This window comes from Scleropages formosus, chromosome 19, assembly GCF_900964775.1.
Source record: "Scleropages formosus chromosome 19, fSclFor1.1, whole genome shotgun sequence".
In the NCBI taxonomy this organism is placed as follows: Eukaryota; Metazoa; Chordata; class Actinopteri; order Osteoglossiformes; family Osteoglossidae; genus Scleropages; species Scleropages formosus.
Genome location: NC_041824.1, coordinates 9,384,575 through 9,405,209, shown reverse-complemented (window position 1 = coordinate 9,405,209; position 20,635 = coordinate 9,384,575). Strand labels below are relative to the sequence as shown.

General features: G+C 42.1%; 1 protein-coding gene across 2 annotated transcripts in view; it reads left to right on the top strand.

The window, feature by feature from the left end:
• Positions 1 to 20,635, top strand: part of myo3a (myosin IIIA) — a 58,234-nt gene that overhangs the window by 19,532 nt on the left and 18,067 nt on the right. The window contains exons 5-19 of one of the 2 annotated variants that reach the window (XM_018741055.2): positions 787 to 863; positions 2,116 to 2,261; positions 5,764 to 5,829; positions 6,843 to 6,998; positions 8,142 to 8,183; positions 9,702 to 9,801; positions 11,181 to 11,297; positions 11,753 to 11,857; positions 11,933 to 12,016; positions 13,515 to 13,717; positions 14,754 to 14,852; positions 14,992 to 15,106; positions 16,463 to 16,589; positions 18,117 to 18,327; positions 19,890 to 20,037. In XM_018741055.2, coding sequence (XP_018596571.2) covers positions 787 to 863; positions 2,116 to 2,261; positions 5,764 to 5,829; positions 6,843 to 6,998; positions 8,142 to 8,183; positions 9,702 to 9,801; positions 11,181 to 11,297; positions 11,753 to 11,857; positions 11,933 to 12,016; positions 13,515 to 13,717; positions 14,754 to 14,852; positions 14,992 to 15,106; positions 16,463 to 16,589; positions 18,117 to 18,327; positions 19,890 to 20,037 — 1,796 coding nt within the window. The remainder of the gene's footprint in view (positions 1 to 786; positions 864 to 2,115; positions 2,262 to 5,763; positions 5,830 to 6,842; positions 6,999 to 8,141; positions 8,184 to 9,701; positions 9,802 to 11,180; positions 11,298 to 11,752; positions 11,858 to 11,932; positions 12,017 to 13,514; positions 13,718 to 14,753; positions 14,853 to 14,991; positions 15,107 to 16,462; positions 16,590 to 18,116; positions 18,328 to 19,889; positions 20,038 to 20,635) is intronic. The other variant, XM_029246299.1, reaches the window with a different exon arrangement.

Here is a 20,635-nt window from a genome sequence, read left to right as displayed (position 1 = left end):
AAGTCATTCCTATTAACTCCCTCGAATGGCTTACACCCGAATGCAGTCGGCCTCAACCATACACAGTGTGTATGGATGCAGCATACCATGGTAAGGTGGAAGGGGAAAACTGCGTACCCTAATTACTCCTGAGTCTGACGTTGTGCTCAGAAGGGTTTTTTTGTTTTGTTTTTGGTTATTAAAATTAAAACAAAACCTCTCATATCAGATTATTCTCTTTTCCATACACTGCTGGGTGAAATATAATTCCACAGCACAGTGACAGCAAAATTATTTCAGTATTTTTCCATGGGGTTCCTGCTGTAGTGGGTAAAATGAATGTATCTTTTTCGAATGTTAATTTTACTCGCGCTCATTCATATGCAGCGCACTTGTGCCTGAATTTTCAGCCGACGTGCATCTGTAAATGGCAGAAACTTGATTTGAGAAGAGCAAATAAACGCCCATTGTATGTTGTTAACGCACTGCGGAATTAAACATTATATTTTATTGACCAAATACACACACTGCAATGAAGGAATACAGAGTCCCTGCATATACAGTAAGGATTAATTTATTGCGTGACCATATCGTATAATTTCCTCTATTTCCTCTATTCTATTTTCTCATCAAGAGTACAAATACTAGCTAGAAAAGGCTTTATTTTGGCTCTAATTTTGCCCTAGGGAAGTACAGTTAAACTAATGACTGACTGTGATGAGTATCGGTGGCATAAAAATAGAGCGATGATATAGGTGTTTGTGTCACTGCATGGGCAACATCGAGAAACACGTTTTCCTTTCACAGGTGTGTCGGCCCAGCTGACCAACACTCGGCTGCGCAGGAACACCTCGGTGGGAACACCCTTCTGGATGGCCCCGGAGGTGAGCCCTCAGTCTCTATTATGTCATCCATCGCTCTGCCCACAATCCCCAGGCCTCTCTAGGGACCTCCTGCATACAGCTGCACATACTAAGATTAGGCTTTCCTTTGCCAGTTAAGGCTTTTCTCCAGAATTTTCATCCAAAGAGCATGAGCAGTGGACTTCAGAACTGAGAAAGTTTTTCGTTTATTTATTTTTAAGTGTGTTTGGTTGCGGAAAGGCCGACTGAGTGAACGACTAGGTGAAAGACCAGTAACCTCTGACGGCCCCCTATTAGCCTGTCTTGATAATGGGCAAGCAAGTATTGTCATTTTTCAATCAGTTTTCTATATATATATCAGTTACTAGTTTTATGTTTCCCAGAGGTGTGACAGACAGTGTGCCATACTCAATGATTCCGTCACGAAGCGGTGCACGAGCTTTTTGTGAGTCTTCCTGGAGTCGGACTCGCCAACCATTCTGGTTTCTTTGACAAATGTATTTAAAACATGCTTGTTAAACCCAGTGCATTTCCCCCTCCGCCATGTAAGCATCTTTTGCTTACTTAGCTTTTATAGCAAAACATTGCTTACAAGACCGCGTGCCTTTTGCAGGTTATTTGCATTTATTTTTACTGCTTTACTTGTTTGTCAAGATCTGTTTATTTCTTGTTTGCACTGATCTGGATGTGCACTGTGGCCCTTAATCTCCCAGCCCTAAAATTTATGCACGTTAACATAGATTTGCATAACAAAAGTAGACACAAGCCGTTTAAATTTGAAAGAGAAATGCTCTTCACAATGCAGAGTTTTCTCAGAATGGTTTTGCATGTGGGGTGAAGATTAAGGAATTTCCTTAAATGTGTGGACAATCAGAGCTACACTTTGAACCCTTCTTTGATGGTGACCAACCAGGAGAACTAGTAAGAGCGTTCTGCCTTTATTCTGAGCAGAGAACATAACAACTGAGCCCTCCTGAATCAGTCATGTCAGGTCACGTATTTGGTTAAAACTCATTTCCTATGAGTTACAGGAGAGTTACTGTCTTTGGAAAAATTTTGCTCATAAGTTATGATGTCAGACAAATAATGAATGTTTTCTGGATGGGATGTTCTTCTTGGATTGTCTTATTTTTGTTAGCTCTTCTGGAAGTTTTTTGGAAGTTTTTTTTAAAAACGATTCTGAATTTAAAGGCCGAACACATCTTTTGAAAAACATCCTGGCTTTTGAACGAGGGGGGGGCATGTAGATGATCATGTGACTCTTATGCCACAGGTAATCGCTTGTGAGCAGCAGCTGGACTCAACGTACGACGCCCGCTGCGATGTGTGGTCACTGGGCATCACCGCCATCGAGCTTGGTGATGGAGACCCACCGCTTGCCGACCTTCACCCAATGAGGGCTCTCTTCAAAATTCCAAGGTAACACCCCACCCCCCCCGACTAAAGGTGGCATGCGTTACTAGGGAAACCATCGGGCAAGGAGTTTTCTTTATACTTACATACCTGTGATATGTTGTAACCTTATGATGTACAGAGCTCATTGTATGGCCGTGGACATATCTGCAGTTGCTTTGCGTTATTTTCCATGCCTGAGCATTGCTGAGACCCCAAAAAGCAAAAAAGTAAAAAAATGTTAAAATCACCATGGAACACAAACATGAGAAGACAGGTTGGAGGGAGTAACTGTAACATACTGTATATACTTATACGTGTGTGTGTGTGTATATATATATATACAGTATAAATATGTATATATACTGCTCAGCTCACATAAATTAATATTCTTCTAAATGTGTTGTTGTTGTTTTAACAATAGTGTGATCCAAATGAAAAAAGAAACAAATTCTGTTATTTTTTTAAAGACTCATTTGATTACCAGGTGATGTCAAGCAGGAATAGTTATACATGAGAACGCTGGCACCAAGTGAGATCTCATTACTGTGACACAAAACTTAATTGTCACACAGGGTGTGTGGAAATCCTTCTGAGAATCTGTGAGCCTACTGGTATGTTTGAAACTTGGGAATTTTACAAGTCCTACATCAAGACATGCATACAGGGTGGGAGCAGCTCGGAGGGAGTGATGATTGATTCAACACTACGGTAAATAATAAGTAGAGAGCTGATGCTTACGAAGATTTTTCTTTTTTATCGCGGGAGTGTCCAGCCTTTTTTTGGCTGATGGTAGCAATCATTGCTCACATGTGTAAAAACTGTAAAAGTGATTGAATCCTAAATGTTTAAGTCAAAAAATATGATATTGTTATATTTAGATGTGTGTTTAAGTGTATGTCTATAACTGTATTATCATGTGATTCAACACCGTCTAGTATTTATGGTGTGTGTAGTACAGATCAATAATTTCACAAATTTTCTCGAGGGCTGCGTTACGTGAAGACCCACATTGGACACCTCTGAGCGTGACTTTGAGCATGACTGTCACATGACAGTGACAGTTTTTTGTGTTACCGCTAGAACATTCTTGGAACGAAATTTGTTGTATAGTCTTTGCCTTGAATGACCTCAGCTGTAAGGCTGTACAGGACGTCAGGAATCTGAGCGCAGCATTTATAACTGAGATTTGCAGTTGCTTGGCGTGCCATTACCGTGCTTTATAGGGTACAATCCAGGCCAATAGGATTAGATTCCTTTCCAAGCACCTGTCGGTGAGTTTTCCAGGGCTGTTGCAAGGCTCTTTGGCTTGGTGCTGATTACTGGGTGCATCTCACTGCGTCCGGCTCATTTTGCAGGCACAATGAACGTCCCGGCTGCATCTCCTACAGAAGGGGGGCCTGAATGATCAGTCTCTTGTGGAGTCACTTTCCCCTTCAGCTGCGAGACTCTCTAGCTGATTTCTGTTTTGAGAGGCTGGTTGCTTAGCTGTAGTCCAGCTCCGTTCTTCCCACTGCTCACACACCCTTCCATACACACACATACATATACACACAGGCCACAAGCTGCTATTGTGACTCACAGCTGGTCCCAGAGCATCACAGCACTCTATTAGGGTTCATTTCATTTATTGATTATCAGGACAGAACAGAACTGGGTCACCGTGAGACAGAGTCAGAAACAGAGTACTGGGAAATTGACATTGACATTTTTTCATCGCGTAGACACTTCTCCCTAAAGCAACATACATCTCGGAAAACAACACAGCAGTGAATTACAGCGACAGACAGAGATTGTAGATGCAGACAAAAGAATCTCAAATTACAGTCTGTCTGATGTCGCTGTTTAAACCAGCATACATTACTTGGGTAGGTGCACATAGTTCCTGTTGCAGACAATGTAATGCAAATTTATGGAGTAAACAGCAGATCCAGAGAGAAGTGAGTCTCAAGGAGATGTATTGTTTTGACCATTCTTGAATACTGAGAAGGATTCAGCAGTTCTGAGTGACAGGGAGGTCATTCCATCACAGTCAATGCAATTACATACACATACAGCACGTAAGACAAAGTAAAAGGAAAAGTGGGAATAATTTGCAGGGATGGATATTTTGCACCATGGAGAAATTCCAAAAGGTTGAACTGACATTCTAGAATGTTTTGAATCCGTCCAGTTAAAACGTTCATTTTTCTGGTTAGAAGATATGAGATACTTGGCTCAACTATACATACCAGGTTGCCTTGCCAAAGGAATACAGAGTCATCACACTCTGTTCTGTAATTTCATCAAAATGCGGTTCGGGTTGTAATTTACCGGAAACGTAGAGTAGGATGGATCAGACTTTTTGTTAAAGTTTTTTTTGTGTGGCTGAGAGGCCATCAGAAAGCCAGTGAAATTGCTGGAATCTTGGGAAGGTGAGAAGTGTCAAGGGTCGTGTGTTTGAAGAGCTCAGTGCGAGGGGAATTCAGCACTGTTTCCATGTGTATTTTAGCAGACATCCGTTGTCTTGGGGTATTTTGTACTTAGTGCAAGATGCCTTCGGGCTTTAAATCCATAACCACCCCCACCCCTCACACACACACTAGGAGACAGTTACAATAAATACTTAGCCCTGAGTCATGTATACAGTATAGTTGGTATTTGCAATATTTTGGAGGGGGTTGGCTTTACAACATGTTCCCACAGATAAGAATGATTTTTTAACAGTCCAAGTGTCTGTGTGCTGAAATCCATCGCGCTCTAACACAGGTTTAACGATGATAACCTGGAGAAGTATGCTGCCCATTAAAGTAATTAATCGCTGTCAGTGGTCTCTCTTATTAGCCGCCTGTGTTCACTTGTGCACGAAAGCAAGTCCCATACTGTCTTTTAAAAAGCCATTTTAGCAGCTCGGCAAATTATGTCAAATTAAAACCATTCGTATTCAGTGATACCGCCTTGTTACGAGTCACTGCTGCCTCCAAAAGAACATTCATCTTCATGTTTATATCCTATATTTCGGTATTCCCTTATAAAATACATGTATACATATGTACATATGCGTATATAAGTGTGTCTGTGTGTGTGTGTGTGTGTCAAAAATGTGACACCAACATAGATAGAAAGAGTATGAAAATCAGTATTATATATAAGTGCAAACATATGAATTATTACAATTTTTTTTAGTATTGTCATATAATACATATGAACATGAGTATAAATACATATATTCATTTGATGTGGTAATTTTTATTGTAGTTTTATTATATTATTGCTAGTGGAATATTACAGGAAATAAAATTGCCAAGATAACAGATTACCTACCTGCTCAAGTGAGAATTCTGTAATGCTAAGTACAGCATTTTATAATGACTTTTATAATGCTTTTTTTTCACCCTTCAGCTCTTGATCTGTCAAGAACAGGGGAAAAGTTGTTTCAACCTGATTTTTTTTTTTTTTTTCTGCTATAAGAAATGCATGATGTTTTCCTTCTTTCAGTGATGTTCACGTTTTCTCATCTCCAGGCTAATCCTTCCATTCCTCATTGCAGGAATCCTCCCCCAACTCTGCACCAGCCAGAGCTGTGGTCCAACGAATTCAATGACTTCATCCGCAAGTGAGGCCTGTGGAGAGTCCTTGTCCACTGCACCGCACACCAAAACACAATGCAGAAACTCCATAAACTCTGCACAAATTTGCTGGTCGCATGCACTTAATGTCATGGTTTACTGTTTTTACTTACAGTACGCAGATACTGTCTATGCCTTCATTTGCATACATCCTACATTCTTCACTTGGATTCCAAATGGCTCTATAATTACTACTAATGTACTACTTAGAGGGTGGCGCAGTGGGTTGGACCGCAGTCCTGCTCTCCGGTGGGTCTGGGGTTCAAGTCCCACTTGGGGTGCCTTGCGACGGACTGGCGTCCTGTCCTGGGTGTGTCCCCTTCCCCCTCTGGCCTTACGCCCTGTGTTGCCGGGTAGGCTCCAGTTCCTCGTGACCCCGTAAGGGACAAGCGGTTCTGAAAATGTGTATGTGTGTGTACTACTTAGAGGTGCAGAAGCAAGTCAGTATTTCAGCCTCACTTTCAACTGGATCAGAATAAAACCACAAAACATGTTTGCAGCATTATTTAATAGAAATATCTGGGGTTCAATCGGAAGTGTGTCTGTGTTTCAAACTTGCTTAATAGTTACATCAAAATAGAGCAGTGTTCCTCATTAAGGCCGTGCAGTTACGTAGTTTGAGGGCCGCAGAGTCTGAGCTTTCATCATATTTCACGATTACCTAAGTTATCATTTGGATAGAAAAAGCAGTCAGGTGTCTTTTCCAGATCTGAATAATTTACTGATTGGACATTCAAAACTGGAAGATGTTTTCTATCTAAATGAATTTTAATGAATCATCAAATGCCGGGAGGCCACAAAAGCATTCAAACCAGCAAGTACTGAGGGGGCACGATTACCTACATCTGATTCAGAGTGTTAGATGAAAAGAACTTCCGTACTTGTCCTTTTTCGATTTATTTGCACACATCCCACCCTAAGTTGAAATGTAACGTTCAGATTTACATAAGAATTTGAAAATGACATAAACTGGATATTTATATTGCACAAATTTCGACAGATGCCTCATAAAGGACTTTGAGCTGAGACCCAATGTGCACGAGCTACTCCAGCATGCCTTCCTCACACAAGTGGCTGGAAGGGAGAGAACCCTTCAGAAGCAGCTGATGGAGCTCATCGATCTCAACCAGCAAATGGGAGTCATCGAGAAAACAAGGTATCAGGACGCTCTCTCTCAGGGAGAGAATCCAGAGATGGCTCAAAGCTATTTTCTGTAGTTAGTTTTTCCCAGAAAAAAAGCCCATTGCGCAACCCTTGCCTTGTGTTTCAGTTAAATGCGATCCATTGGAAACATTTCTTTCTATCATGAATATGATTTCCTTTAAACTGACTGCAATAAGGCTTCATGACCTCTTCCACACGAAACATCTGAACACATAACATTAACAATCACTAGTTCCATTGAATTCTATGTTTTGTTCACATTTTGCATGTCTATGGTGTGTGTGCTCAGATCTGGCCATAGATAATTATGGGGTGGCACCTTAATAAAAAAGTAAACAGCATCAAATGACAGATTCAGGAGTTCTCTCTCAGACACACACACACACACACACACCCGCACAACTGGTATCATTTCAGGTAAATGAAACTGTAGACCACACATTCCAAAGAAATGTGTAGAACTTGTTATTGTGACAAGGCACCGTCAAGGAAAGAGGTTGGTTAAAATGTGTAACACAGAGTTAGGTGAGCAGCTATGTCTAGGGACAGGTTAGAGCTGTTGCTGTTGGATCCATACGTTGCAGGTTTGAAACCCAGCTGCTATAGTGCTGGTGAACAGGGTATTCACCCTAAAATTGCTCTAGTAAAAACAACCCTGCTGTGTAAATAGTCTATCTTAACATTATAGGTTGCTTTGTGAAAAAGTGTCATGTGTATAATTACTTTATAAACCATTATAATGGGCTTTACAATTTTGGATGGAAGCACCAAAAATGGAAAACTCATTCAAAGACAAACCAAGGTTTAAAACCCCTTAGGGCAAAGGATGTGTGTGCAATACATTCCCAAGAATGGACTCAACATCTGCGATAAATTAATGAAGCTCGGTGCAATGTGTACTACACAGTGTAACAATGAACAGGAGAGGTCAACAAAAGAAGGGTCTCACATTTCCATTGGACAGTTGGACCATGCAGGTGACGCATGCCCCAGAACTGAAAAATCCCCACTGGGCTTGTTCATGATCATAATCAATGAGAAACACTCAGAGTTGAATGATAGTTGGGGGTGGGAAAATGGGAAGGTTGATGTGGGTTAGTCACTGGTTATGTAAATGTTATTTATGTCATTAAAGCCAACATGGGAAGGCTGAAAGAGGCACAGACGCTAACGACAGGTAGGGTACAAAGTAGTGCACAGTCCTCTGGCTTGTTGATTAGGCCACACTGTTGTAGATGTAATATCATCCAGATTGAATGCCCCATGACCTTTGACCTCAGATGATCCCTCCCATGTGTCTGTTCCTCAGCACGGTAATGTTTCTCTTTTCTGTCTTTATTATCCTTGTCTTTTTCATTCCTTAATCCATCGTACCAATCATTATCTAAATATGCATCAAATCCAAGCCCATCCTTCTATGGATTTACCTTAATCTTAACCTATAAATAAATGAACGTGGCTTAAACTGGAAATATGGGACTGGGGTTTCTAAAATTATTTTTAAGACGGAATCAGTCAGTGTTATTGGTGTACTGGTACCGAAGCTACACTACAGTCTACGAGGCATCAAGTAGCAAAACTGCTCACGTCTTGTTTTTATTCCTACGTCTAAACATCAGATGAATCTCGAGGTTCAGCGAACCAATTTTGAAAACGAGGCCTTTCGCTTTTAACTGGGTTGAAAAAGCAAGGACGGTTTAAGGAGAGTAAATGCTGCCACTCCCAGTGCTCATGAAAACGGCAGCTGATGGGGTTTGACTCGGATTTGTTCCCTCTTCGCTTTGTCACACGTGAAAAGAGCTGGTCACCTCAAGCAGGTGGATTAAGGGTTTGAGGCCTTAGCCAGGAGCGGTAACACAGTTGAGCAGTCCTTGAGCTCCAACTGCCCTCTCCACTCTGCTCTACGGTTGTGAATTGAGGAAGGGTTGTGAACCCAGCTCATACTGGCACTATCCTAGGTCTTCTCAGTTTATTCTATTTGATTATTTTTAGCTTTTTTGTCCAAGACCTGCAAAGAAAAGGAGGAGAGGAAGAAGTTGCTGTCTCCTTTTCTTGTTTCATTTACTGAAACCTAAGCCGTATAATGCAGGAGTGTCAATGCTTGACTGATGCTGCTGAGAGGTTGGCAAGATTCCATCACATTTATGACAAGATTCACATTTCATGTCCAGTTTTCTGCAGTTGCCACAGCAATAATCATTAAATTTATTCATTAAGTTCACAAAGGGGCAGCAAGTGGCACAGTGGCTAGAGGTCTTTAAACCCAAAACACCGACGTTCAAGTCCCACTTCTTCCTTTACTACCCTAGGGCAAGGTATTTACCATAATTTGTTCCAGCAAAAACTGCCTGGCTGTATAAATGGTAAACCAGTCTAACCTGGTTTGGAGAAAGACATCACCCAAATGAATAAATGTGAAGTTCTTTAATAGTTTTTGTTTTCACTGAATGATTTTAAGACCTTTGTGTGTGTTCATAGTGTGTGTTGTTTGGTGGTATCTTGTAGATTTCTTTTTTTTTGCTGTAGTCAAATATATGTGTGTATATATATGTGTATACAGTTTCATATATATATATATATATATATATATATATATATATATATATATACATAAAGTATGACAGGAATAACCAATATGGTACAATGAGGTTTGTATGCAGACCTGTGAGTGTTTCTTCCACGTTGGGTGTCGCAGGCATGAGCGAATCCACACCAAGAAAGGCAGCCACATGAAGTCCTTAAATGCCACCCCCATTGAGGTCGACGACTTAGCCACCCTTGAAGTGCTTGATGAAGTAAGTTATTTTTTAAAAAATTTGCCTGCATCATCTTGTTGGCTGAGAACAACGTGCTGCATCTGGCATAATGATCAGGGTCACAAAAGGCCATACAGACACTAAGCAGCTCAGCATGGTGAACATGGTAACACACACGTACACAGACACACCTGTATATTGTACACACACTGTACTATATATGGATTCACGTGTATATACTGTATATAAGTGTATGTGTACATGTGCTTGTCAATATGTATTCTCTTCACACTTCAGTATGTGGAGATGATTTCTGGTTGTACCATCCATCAGCAGATGGAGCACTTTGTGGAATGAAAGAAAATATCTGGAAGGATATATACAGTGTACAATAAACTGTTAAGGTGATTTATTAAGCCAAACAGGCAGTATTGAAAGATGTGAATCGTCCTGGTTGGTCTCGGATATTTTCTCATCCTTCAAAGTGCCACTGTTGGAACGTGAGCTCGATCGCTATCTCAGCCTCTGGATCCATTTGTTCTCCTCCGGATCTGCGTGCCCTTGGAGCGACTGGAGCTGATGTCGTGCTTCCCAGACGCAACGTATTTCATTGTCCGAAGCGGAGACATGACTCGGCGGCGCGTGTGCAGCCAGCATCAGAGAAAAACTAGAAAAAAATAAAATATGGCTCTGAGTGCCAGTGTGCCTGGAGGAGCCACAAGATCTCCTTTCACTAAGAACACAAGTAAATTCCACAGCAAAACACAATTTTATATATTTAATTCCAAATACTTTGACATATACAAGTAATGGTTAGCTCTTTTAATACGTTCAATTTTTATTTTTTTTCACCTGAAATGTTGCACATGAAATAAATTGAAATGGATATAAAGCAGAATATATATATATATATATATATTTCTTACTCAGAGCTTTTAATGTGAAGAAAAAGACTGAAAATGTCTGTTTAATTCTCCACTTGATGGGCAAAGATAAACTGAAATATTTTTCACTGGTTATATGCTTCTAATGCATGAAGCTTTCTAATATTTTGCTATGTCATAACATTTGTACAATTATTTGAAAAAAATTATTAAATTCTAGGATGATTTGCGGTACCTGTGACATAAAACATTCTCAGCAGCTCTCATTCAACATTTAATCTTTTTTCTTGTCATTTTCACCTTTTTAAATGCTCAGCAAAGAATCTTTGCCCCCCCCCCCAACCTTTTCCTCGTCGTCTCTCAAAGGGGAGTCAATATCTGAGTGCTGGTTTTAGCTTCTGAAACTAACCAAGGGTGAACCTAATGTAATTTCAGTGTAAATGTCACCGCAAAGCCAGCCTTGCAGGTCTGGCCATTTCATAAGGAACAATGACTAACGCTCTTCTCTGTTCCCCCACTTCCACCTCCTACCAGAACACGGTCACTGACCACCTGCAAAAACGATACTCAAAGAACCAGATCTATACCTATGTGGGAGATATTCTTATTGCAGTCAACCCCTTCCACAACATGGATCTATATGACCCACAGGTACATGTGGCTGTCCGTTGCCTATCTATCTATCTATCTATCTATCTATCTATTAAGAAGATCAGAAACAGTACACCAACAAACAGCAAACACTTCCACATACATATAATTTTGGTAAAAGGTCAAGTGGTTACAATATTTCACAGGTATGATCACACGGCACTATCCAAGAAGTTCTACAAGAGTGTCCAGACATTCCAGAGTCCCTTTGACTTATGCAGATCACATGTTAATTTTTCTACCAGAAGAAAGTTAACTTTGGTTATCCATCCAGTGAGAGGTGTAGACCATAGTAGTAATATAGTAAATTCTTTTGCCATGTATGACACACATAAAGCACTGCCCACAAGGGCACTGCCTCTGTAACTGACTGTTAGTTAATATGTTACTGTATTCATGTAATTTTTTGTTAGTCTTTTGGGAAAAATCCCCTGAAAGTGTCCCGTGTCTTCCAGTACCAGAAGGACTACATTGGAGCCAAGCGTACCGCCAACCCGCCTCACATCTTCGCTGTAGCAGACATAGCGTATCAGTCCATGGTCTCCTACAACACCGACCAGGTAGGTGGCTAAGATTTCTCCCAGGTGCAGCAGAGCCAACAGTGTGAGGAAAACAAATGTTGCCCTGTCTTGCAGTGCATTGTCATCAGTGGAGAGAGTGGTGCGGGGAAGACGGAGAGCGCCCACCTGCTCGTCCAGCAGCTGACGGTGCTCGGAAAGGTATGACTCCATCTGCAGACATGGTGCCCTTAGCCTGCAGGAAAACATCTGTCAGCCACCAGCCACGTTACCCACGAGAACGCTTTCCAATGTTCGGCTTTCACCGCACCATTTATAGCACTCACTCGGAGCGTGTGACACAGCAGGTAGTCGAGCAGTTAGTGCTTCTCTGTTTTCCCACAGTGGGCATGGGTTCGAATCCCACCTCTTGCTCTAGTGCCCTTGAGCAGGGTAGTTACCCTGAAGAGCCCAGCTGTATAGAGGGGTAAATTGTTTTAAGAGTAGCCTAACATTGTAAGTTACTTTGGAGAAGTGTGTTCAAAGTATAATTGAGTAAATAACTAAATACTCGAAATGAGCAGCTCCACAGGGGGAGTGTACTGCAGTGGGAGGTGTGTGCTGAGGATTGTATGTCACTACTGAGAGTGGAAAACTCAAACTGAGGGTCCATTATTGAAATGTTGCGAGACTATAGCAGTCATTCCGCATCTGAAGATTCGTCTGGTTTGGGGACCTTATCCTTTTCCACTTTACACTCCTTGGAATGCTCCGAAAACATCTCAGATGCACAGAAGCAAAGTTTCCGACATTATCTTCAAGGCACCAGCTGTATCTCTTTTTACCTCTTTATCAGATGAAAATTTCCTCCCTCCAAATTTTTTGACTCTGTTCAACATGCATAATTCAACATTTGAAAAATTTCTGGACTGTTTTTCCCCAAGTTTTACACAGAATTCACCCAAACCAATATCATTTGTAAGCACCATTGCAAAATATCGGTTAGCGTATTGGGTGTGACATCTCAAGAAGTAACAAGCTAAAGGTCCTACTACTTATGTACAGTGACAAGATCTTGATTTTGACTCCCCACCACTGGGCAATCACAGCAAAGTGACACACCAGTCTCCAAACCTTCATCCATAAAGACTTACATGTGTAGATACTCTGTGTACAGTATATGAACCCTATATGAGAAGTTGGCAAAACGAAGGACTGAATTCCCCAATCTCCACACTCTGACAAGTGGGCCCCAGGCCTTAATAAAAGTTGACTACGGCCTCCCTGATTACGACCGTGCTAGGCCTGATTGGAGAATGCTGTAGTAGCCATCGAGAGTGACAGCGTTGATTCCGGATTATAATGTGAAATTAGCATTTCAAGTGCCTCGCTTCATCAAATGTGATTTAATATGGGTTGAATAAAAATGGGTTTGCGCCACGGGAGAAGGGAAACGTCTTTTGTGATAAAAACGACAAAGGCCTGAATAATTAGGCTGCATGAGATCTGAATTTTAATCACTTTTTCACTTCTCACATTGTAAGACTGGATCAAGCCATGGAGCGGCTTGGCCGACATTGTTTAGCAATGTTGTGGATCATTTTTTTCAGTCTTAACAAATTACGTGAGCAGTAATTAATATGTGTCCTATGTGAATATTGTTCAGTGAGCATCGCAGTACAATGTCCTTAAACATGATGTGTTTTATTTGCCTTGCCAGGCGAATAATCGCACCCTTCAGGAGAAGATCCTGCTGGTCAATAACTTGGTTGAAGCCTTTGGAAATGCCTGCACCGTCATTAACGACAACTCGAGCCGGTTTGGGAAGTACCTTGAGATGAAGTTCACGAATGGCGGAACTGTGGTGGGAGCGCAGATCTCTGAATACCTCTTGGAGAAGTCGAGAGTCATTCACCAGGCTGTGTAAGACAACTGCTCGAACACCCCCTCCTACCCAGACCGGGCTTCAACCCAAAGCACCTCTGAGTAATTTTTATGAGACCATCAAGAGAGAGCAAGCGTTTAGTTTTCCCTTTGAAACCTGTGACATTTTCCAGGTTGCAGAGGGATACTAATAGCACTGGGGTTTCTATTTCTCATTTGATCTGGGCTTGCGGAATCTATCCAGTCGGATTACTGGTGATATTTACGCACATTAAAAAGGACTCGCACTCTGACTGTTTTGGGTAGGAGTTGTTTATCCATTGAACTGTGCTCCTAGGATATCTGTTCATGTGCAATATCAAAAAAAAAAATGTTTTTGAAATTGTAGATCCTGATGTAGCAGTTACGAGATGCTAATAGCTGTATTCCAGCAGGATTAGGGTTACTGACTGGTTATGAATGATTTCAAGACAAATTTCACCACCATCAAGTTACTGCACCATTATTCATTTTCTGATATTTATCATAAAGTTCTAGTCCTAGTGCAGTTGCTTCAGTCCAGAACATATCCCAGAAACAAAGAGTGTGAGATAGGGTCACAACCTGACTGGGATGCCAGTCTATCTCTGGGCAATGACACACACACACAGAGTACAGGAAATTTAGAGTCATCAGATCACTTGAAACATGTGTTTGGAGTGAGGGAGGAAACCCATGCCAACACTGAGAGAATGATAAACTACACACAGACTGAATCAGATTCAAACCCACATCTGGGCGTACAGTCAAGCAGCAGCACTCCTTGCTGCACTGCTGTCCATGTACCATGAGTATACCTGTATGATACCTTCATTTCTCTGTTTATTCTTACATTGTTTTAAGATGTTCTTTTGCAGAGCAGGTTATTAGTGCCGGTCGGTCAGAGGGATTGATTAGAGCTGCTAGAGCCGTACCTGGTCTGCAGGTGGGGACTCAAAGGCAGACAGTTCAGTAATGAGAGATGTGCCGGATCATTGTTTTTATTTCACAGAGCTACCATAATTTGACTGATTTGATTTTTATTGTTCCTCATCAGAGGAGAACGGAACTTCCATATTTTATACTATATCTACGCTGGTCTGGCGGAGCGGAAAAAACTGGCTCATTACAAGCTGTCAGACAGCAAAACACCAAGGTAAATGTGGCTCTAGGCTGACTTTGTCTCATTTTTCCTTTGTATTTCAGAACTGCTGTTTGTCCAAGCCTAAATTAGCTCCTTTTAAAAAAAAATAAAAAAGTTTTTTTTTGCCTATTGTTCTTACTTCCTGTTCCAGGTACCTGCACAATGAGCACATCAAGTTAGTGGCCGACATCCTAAACAGCCAGCACTACAAGGAGCAGTTTGAGTCCGTGGAGCAGTGCTTCAAAGTCATCGGATTTACCCTTGAGGTACGTGCTCGGAGCCGTGGTAATTACCACGACCGCATTGCGCCTCGCGATCACAGAGGGACAGGAAAGCAAGCGTTCGCCGAGTGAAGACGCGGCCTCCGTCACGATCAAAGGGTACGATTAAGGCCTCGGCGCTCAGGTGCACGTGCTTCTCAGCCGCTTTGCTTCGCACAGTGATTTAATCATCCCTGGAGTTAATGACTGTGCACTGTTCCAAACACACAAACACTAGTGTGTTCATGCCATTTTTTTCCCCTTCTGCAAAACTTTGATATTTGATGAAGTTATCTGATATAGATTTTCCTGATCGAGTAGTGTTTTACCGTGGGATAGTTCATGGATATGATACATGTCCAGGGAGCTTTGGCCCAAAATGATTTATTTTCTGACCAGAATTCACATGCATAGTTGCTGCTAACCCAATTCCCTACTATAATTATTATATTTTATCAGAACTGTTTCTTTGTTTACTTACTTACTTGCAAGGCTGGAAGAAAATTTCAATTTAATGGAAGGCCTGCCTGCATTAAAAAAAAGTTCCAAAATTAATTTAATTTTCAGAGTTGTGCAGTGATAACGCAGAACACTAGCAATCCCCGAAGAAGCCATCACACACATCATTCATAAGAGGCAATGCAGCTGTTTCCTGACATTGCGGGGAACATGAGTTATTCCTCTCGCGTGCGGACACAAGCCAGTTGCATTTTGCATCATTGGGATGTGCCAAAAATAGTAAATTGCTCGTGGGATCTAAGCATCGATAACGCCACATAATCAGATGCCTCGTTGGAGAATAGATGTCTGTTTTCTCCCCCCGAAAAAGACCCAGTGGTGTTTTACCAGCTGACTATATAAAAATGTGAACACATAAAAATTAATGTTAAAAATACTTATGTAACTGCAATTTAAAAGCATAATTTAAAAAATGTTAAGGCATGTACGATGTTAATGTCTGGGAACAGTCCAGACCAAGTGACTATAAAGAGTGACACTTTATTATTGGCAGATGACTGCATCGCATACAATGTAGTCACTATGGAAACCTGAAATGCTACAGGCTGCATCTATCTGTTGTCAACAACCACTGGTTCCAAGTGGGGGTCATGGTAAGCCAAAGCCTTACCCAGCAACAGAGGGTGCAAGACCGAGCAGGGAGGGGGACACACCCTGGACAGGACGCCAGTCCATCGCAGGCCATCCCAAGCAGGGCTTGAACTCCAGATCTGCCACGCAGCGGGCACTGGCCGAACCCTCCGCGCCACCGTGCCTCCCCCTCTCTAAGCTACAGTGCAATGTTAATAACGGGATATATAATTATCATGACCATGACCATTATTATCTTCTACAAAACTTCAGGAGCTGGGAAGTGTGTACAGCATTCTGGCGGCAGTTCTCAACACTGGTGACATAGAGTTCACGTCGGTGGCCACCGAACACCAGACGGACAAGAGCAACATCACGAACATGGCCATGCTGGACAGCGGTAAGCTACAGGCCAACGGTCTTCTCATCACACTCAAATGTACATAATCATCTGAGGGGGGAGTTTTTTGTGGCCTCCTTTTTGTATTTTTTGAGTAACACACCATGCTACACGTACGTTCAGATGTTTTGTACGTACTGTTTTTGTGTATACCTAGAGTATACGGGGGGGGCGCGGTGGCGCAGCAGGCTTGGCTGGGTCGTGCTCCCTGGTGGGCCTGGGGTTCGAGATCTGCTTGGGGTGCCCTGCGACGGGCTGGCATCCCGTCTGGGGTGTGCCCCCAGCCCCACGCCCCACGCCGCTGGGCTAGGCTCCGGCTCGCCGCAACCTCACTCGGAACAAGCGGCTGCAGACACTGTGTGTGTAGAGTATACAGGTGATCCTCAGCTTACAGCAGGGTTCTGTCCTGGCAACCTCATCATATGTTGACTTTGTTGTGACTCATAAACCCCCTAAAACTGTAGGACATAAACCACACGGATAAAAAAACTATCAACATGCATGAATGTTGTATAATAGTGTTTCTTTATACTTTCTTCAGTTATTTCACACATTACGCACACACACACACACTGGCTGAAACTGTTCGTCCCAAGTGGTGTCGCGGCGAACCGGAGCCTAACCTGGCAACACAAGGTGCAAGCCCGAAGGGGGAGAGGACACACCCAGGACACGACGCCAGTTCGTCGCACGGCACCCCAAGCAGGACTCGAACCCCCCACCCACCAAAAAGCAGGACCTAGCTGAACCCGCTGCGCCACCGTGCCCCCCTATTTCACACATTATTCATGCTAAAATAATAACACAGGAAAATAACATAAATACAGTACAGTATTTTCATATTGCACTACTCCTTTCAAAGGGCAAGGTGGCACACTGGGCAAAGCTAGTGCCTTGTTGCTGCTCAGTGGGTTTGGGTTTGAGTCCAGCTCAGTGTATGTGGAGTCTGCATGTTTCTTCCCATGTTTGTATCTTCCAGACATGTTCCTCCCCTGCCTTGAAAACCACATGACTGGGTGCTATGAGTCAGACTTGGTTAACTGACACTCCTGTACTCTATTATTTTCATTTTGCCTGTTTTCTTTCACTTTTTGTATTCTACATCCAGCAGAATGCTCACATTTTCACTTATTAGGCATTGTGGAAAAGTAACTTGAATGTAATCACAAAGAAAATGGTTTCTAAATGAAACACAGATTGACACCCAAAAAATAAGAAATATGGTGCCTTGCGGCAGCATGGCCAACTGATCACACGGCAGTTGGAGCAGTCATTTTTAGCCACTTTGACCGAACCTTGAGGCTCGAAAACAGTACAAGGTTGATAGGATGCCATAAGTCTAGATTTCAAGTCATATGTCAAAAGTTGACAATAAGCTCTAATTGCAAAAATGTGCATCTTACATAGTAACTTTCACATGTAAGAAAACAGTTTTGAATTGTACGATACCCTCGTTATTTTAATTAGGAGACATGGGTGCAAACTTCATGGAGTTATGGATATGTGCATTTGCTCCACCCCCTGCAGTGGCATCCCTGCTCTTCATCCGCCCAGATGAGCTGCAGGAGGCTCTGACATCCCACTGCGTAGTGACCCGGGGAGAGACCATTGTCCGGTCCAACACGGCCGAGAAGGCCGTCGAGGTGCGAGACGCCATGGGAAAAGCCCTGTACGGTCGCCTCTTCAGCTGGATTGTGAACCGCATCAACTCCCTGCTGAGGCCCGATGGCCAGCTGAGGTGAGGGCTGAGCGTGGTGCATGAAGAACTGGGCAGAGCGGTGGTGGAGTTGACCACAGAGCTGACTGAACAAAGATCTTCTAAACCTTACCCCTCCCTTCATCATGGACCACCATGACGATGCAGAGAAAAGTTCAAGGTCTCTCTGGTCATCTCTGATGCATTCAGGGAGTTTGGTCTAACAGTGAAGTAATTTTCTCACATCGAGGTCAATTGACCCACCTTGGTTAATTAAAGTTTTCAGGGAAGACCTGGGCTTTTTTGGACTCTCTGAACCCTCATTTCTCAGTTTAATGTTGTATCATTTCCTAAACTAATGGTTCCCACATGCCTATGGTTACAACCCTGGCTGCAATATTGTTCTGGCCTGGAGATCCTGAACTCTGGTACGCACAGTGCTCATGAACAATCATTTTGATACATTATATTCATGCTCATTGTTTTAATGAATTAATTACCAACGATTTTTAGCTGAATGAAATGAAATACAAATTTACATGAAATAAAACTTTCTTACACAATGAATGTTTACCATGGTAGCACTTCATGGATGGGTGCGCTCTAACTTTGCTGAAATTATAACACCATATATAATATCATGTTAAAATAAGAGTGCTGCTTACACTTAGATATTTAGCAGATGTTTTTCTCCAAAGCAACTTCCAATGAACTCTATGTAGTGTTACCAGCCCACACACCTCACTCACCAAGGTGACTTACACTGCTAGATACACTACTTACACTGGATCACTCGTCCATACATCAGTGAAACACACTCTCTCTGTGTCACTCACATACTATGGGGAACCTGAACAGCATGTCTTTGGACTGTGGGAGAAAACCTGAGCACCTGGAAGAAACCCATGCAGAGAGAACATGCAAACTCTACATAGACAGACTAAACAGGGATTAAACCCACATCCTCTCGCACCACCCAGGCACTGTGAGACAGCAGCGCTACTCACTGCACCACCATACTATCCCATGCTTAGCAACAGGCTGCTGCGCTGTTCTGCCTGACCCATGAGTAATTTACGTGAACGGACTCAAACATCACTATAAAAGCATACATGGACGCTACATTGTTTTGGTCATTACCATAGATTTGGGAAGCAGTGTGTTTAACCAAAAAGTTTATAATGCTACTGGCAATCACCAAAAGAAAAGCGGTTCGTTTAGGACAGCAGCATCTAAGAGACTATTATCAGTTTTATTTATTCATTTGACAGATGTCCCCCTTCAGGGTCGCTACAATCAATGGACCTCAGTGGAGAAATGGAGAGTGTTTAGCATAATTCCCAGAATTCCCAGAGGCCCTTGACTTGGGAATCATTTCAAACACCAGCTATATAGTTTATGTTTATTTCCAGACTAAAATTGAAGTAATCCACCACTGGTTGGTGATGAAGTCAAATAAATAGTAAACCATCCCCTCGTCCGACCATCATTCAAATTTCGATCAGCTAAAGTGGGATCTAATTTTCAATGCACTCTCAGTAGTGTTATTTCACAATTGATTATGATGACCCTTTTTGACAGTATTTTTTCCTTTGTCATCACAGTGAGGAGGACAAGGGTCTCAATATTGGCATCCTTGATATATTTGGGTTTGAGAACTTCAAGAAGAACTCATTTGAGCAGCTGTGCATCAACATCGCCAATGAGCAGATCCAGTTCTACTTCAATCAGCACATATTTGCCTGGGAGCAGGTAGGACCCTTGGCTTTGATATAGCTGTCTCCATGAAATATTAGTGCAGAGCAAGGAGGCGAGACTCCTGGGAACATTTAGAAGGTTTTGTCTCCTGGAAATTGCCTAATTTCCATTTAAATGGTGATAACGTGTCATGATTTGTAGTCCTCTGAATAAATAAAATAAATGAATAAATAAATAAATAAATAAATATGGAGTTTTCACTCCCTGAAGGCAATTCCCCAGCCTTCCTGTAAAGGATGTTGATCAATCAATCTATCTATGTAAACCTGAATTTCAAAGTCAAAATCAAGATTTGTCTGCCATTGGAGTAGGTGTCTTGAATTCATATTCATTTGTGAAGTTCATGCCTTCACTGAGTTTCTGTTTTAATGCCTTTAAGCGATCATTCTGGAAAATCTACAAAAAAATTTAAAACGGTGGCCTGGGTCTTCGGAAGCCTTATGCAATAGAACATTTGAACACTTTGTTCTATTTTGTTGGAACACGCTCACCGCAAAGCGACCTTGCCCAGGTTTAAATGCCCCAAATATTGTGTTCAGTTTCACAGATCTATTTTTTCAGCTGCGTATGTGTGCACTGTTACCTGGAAGCT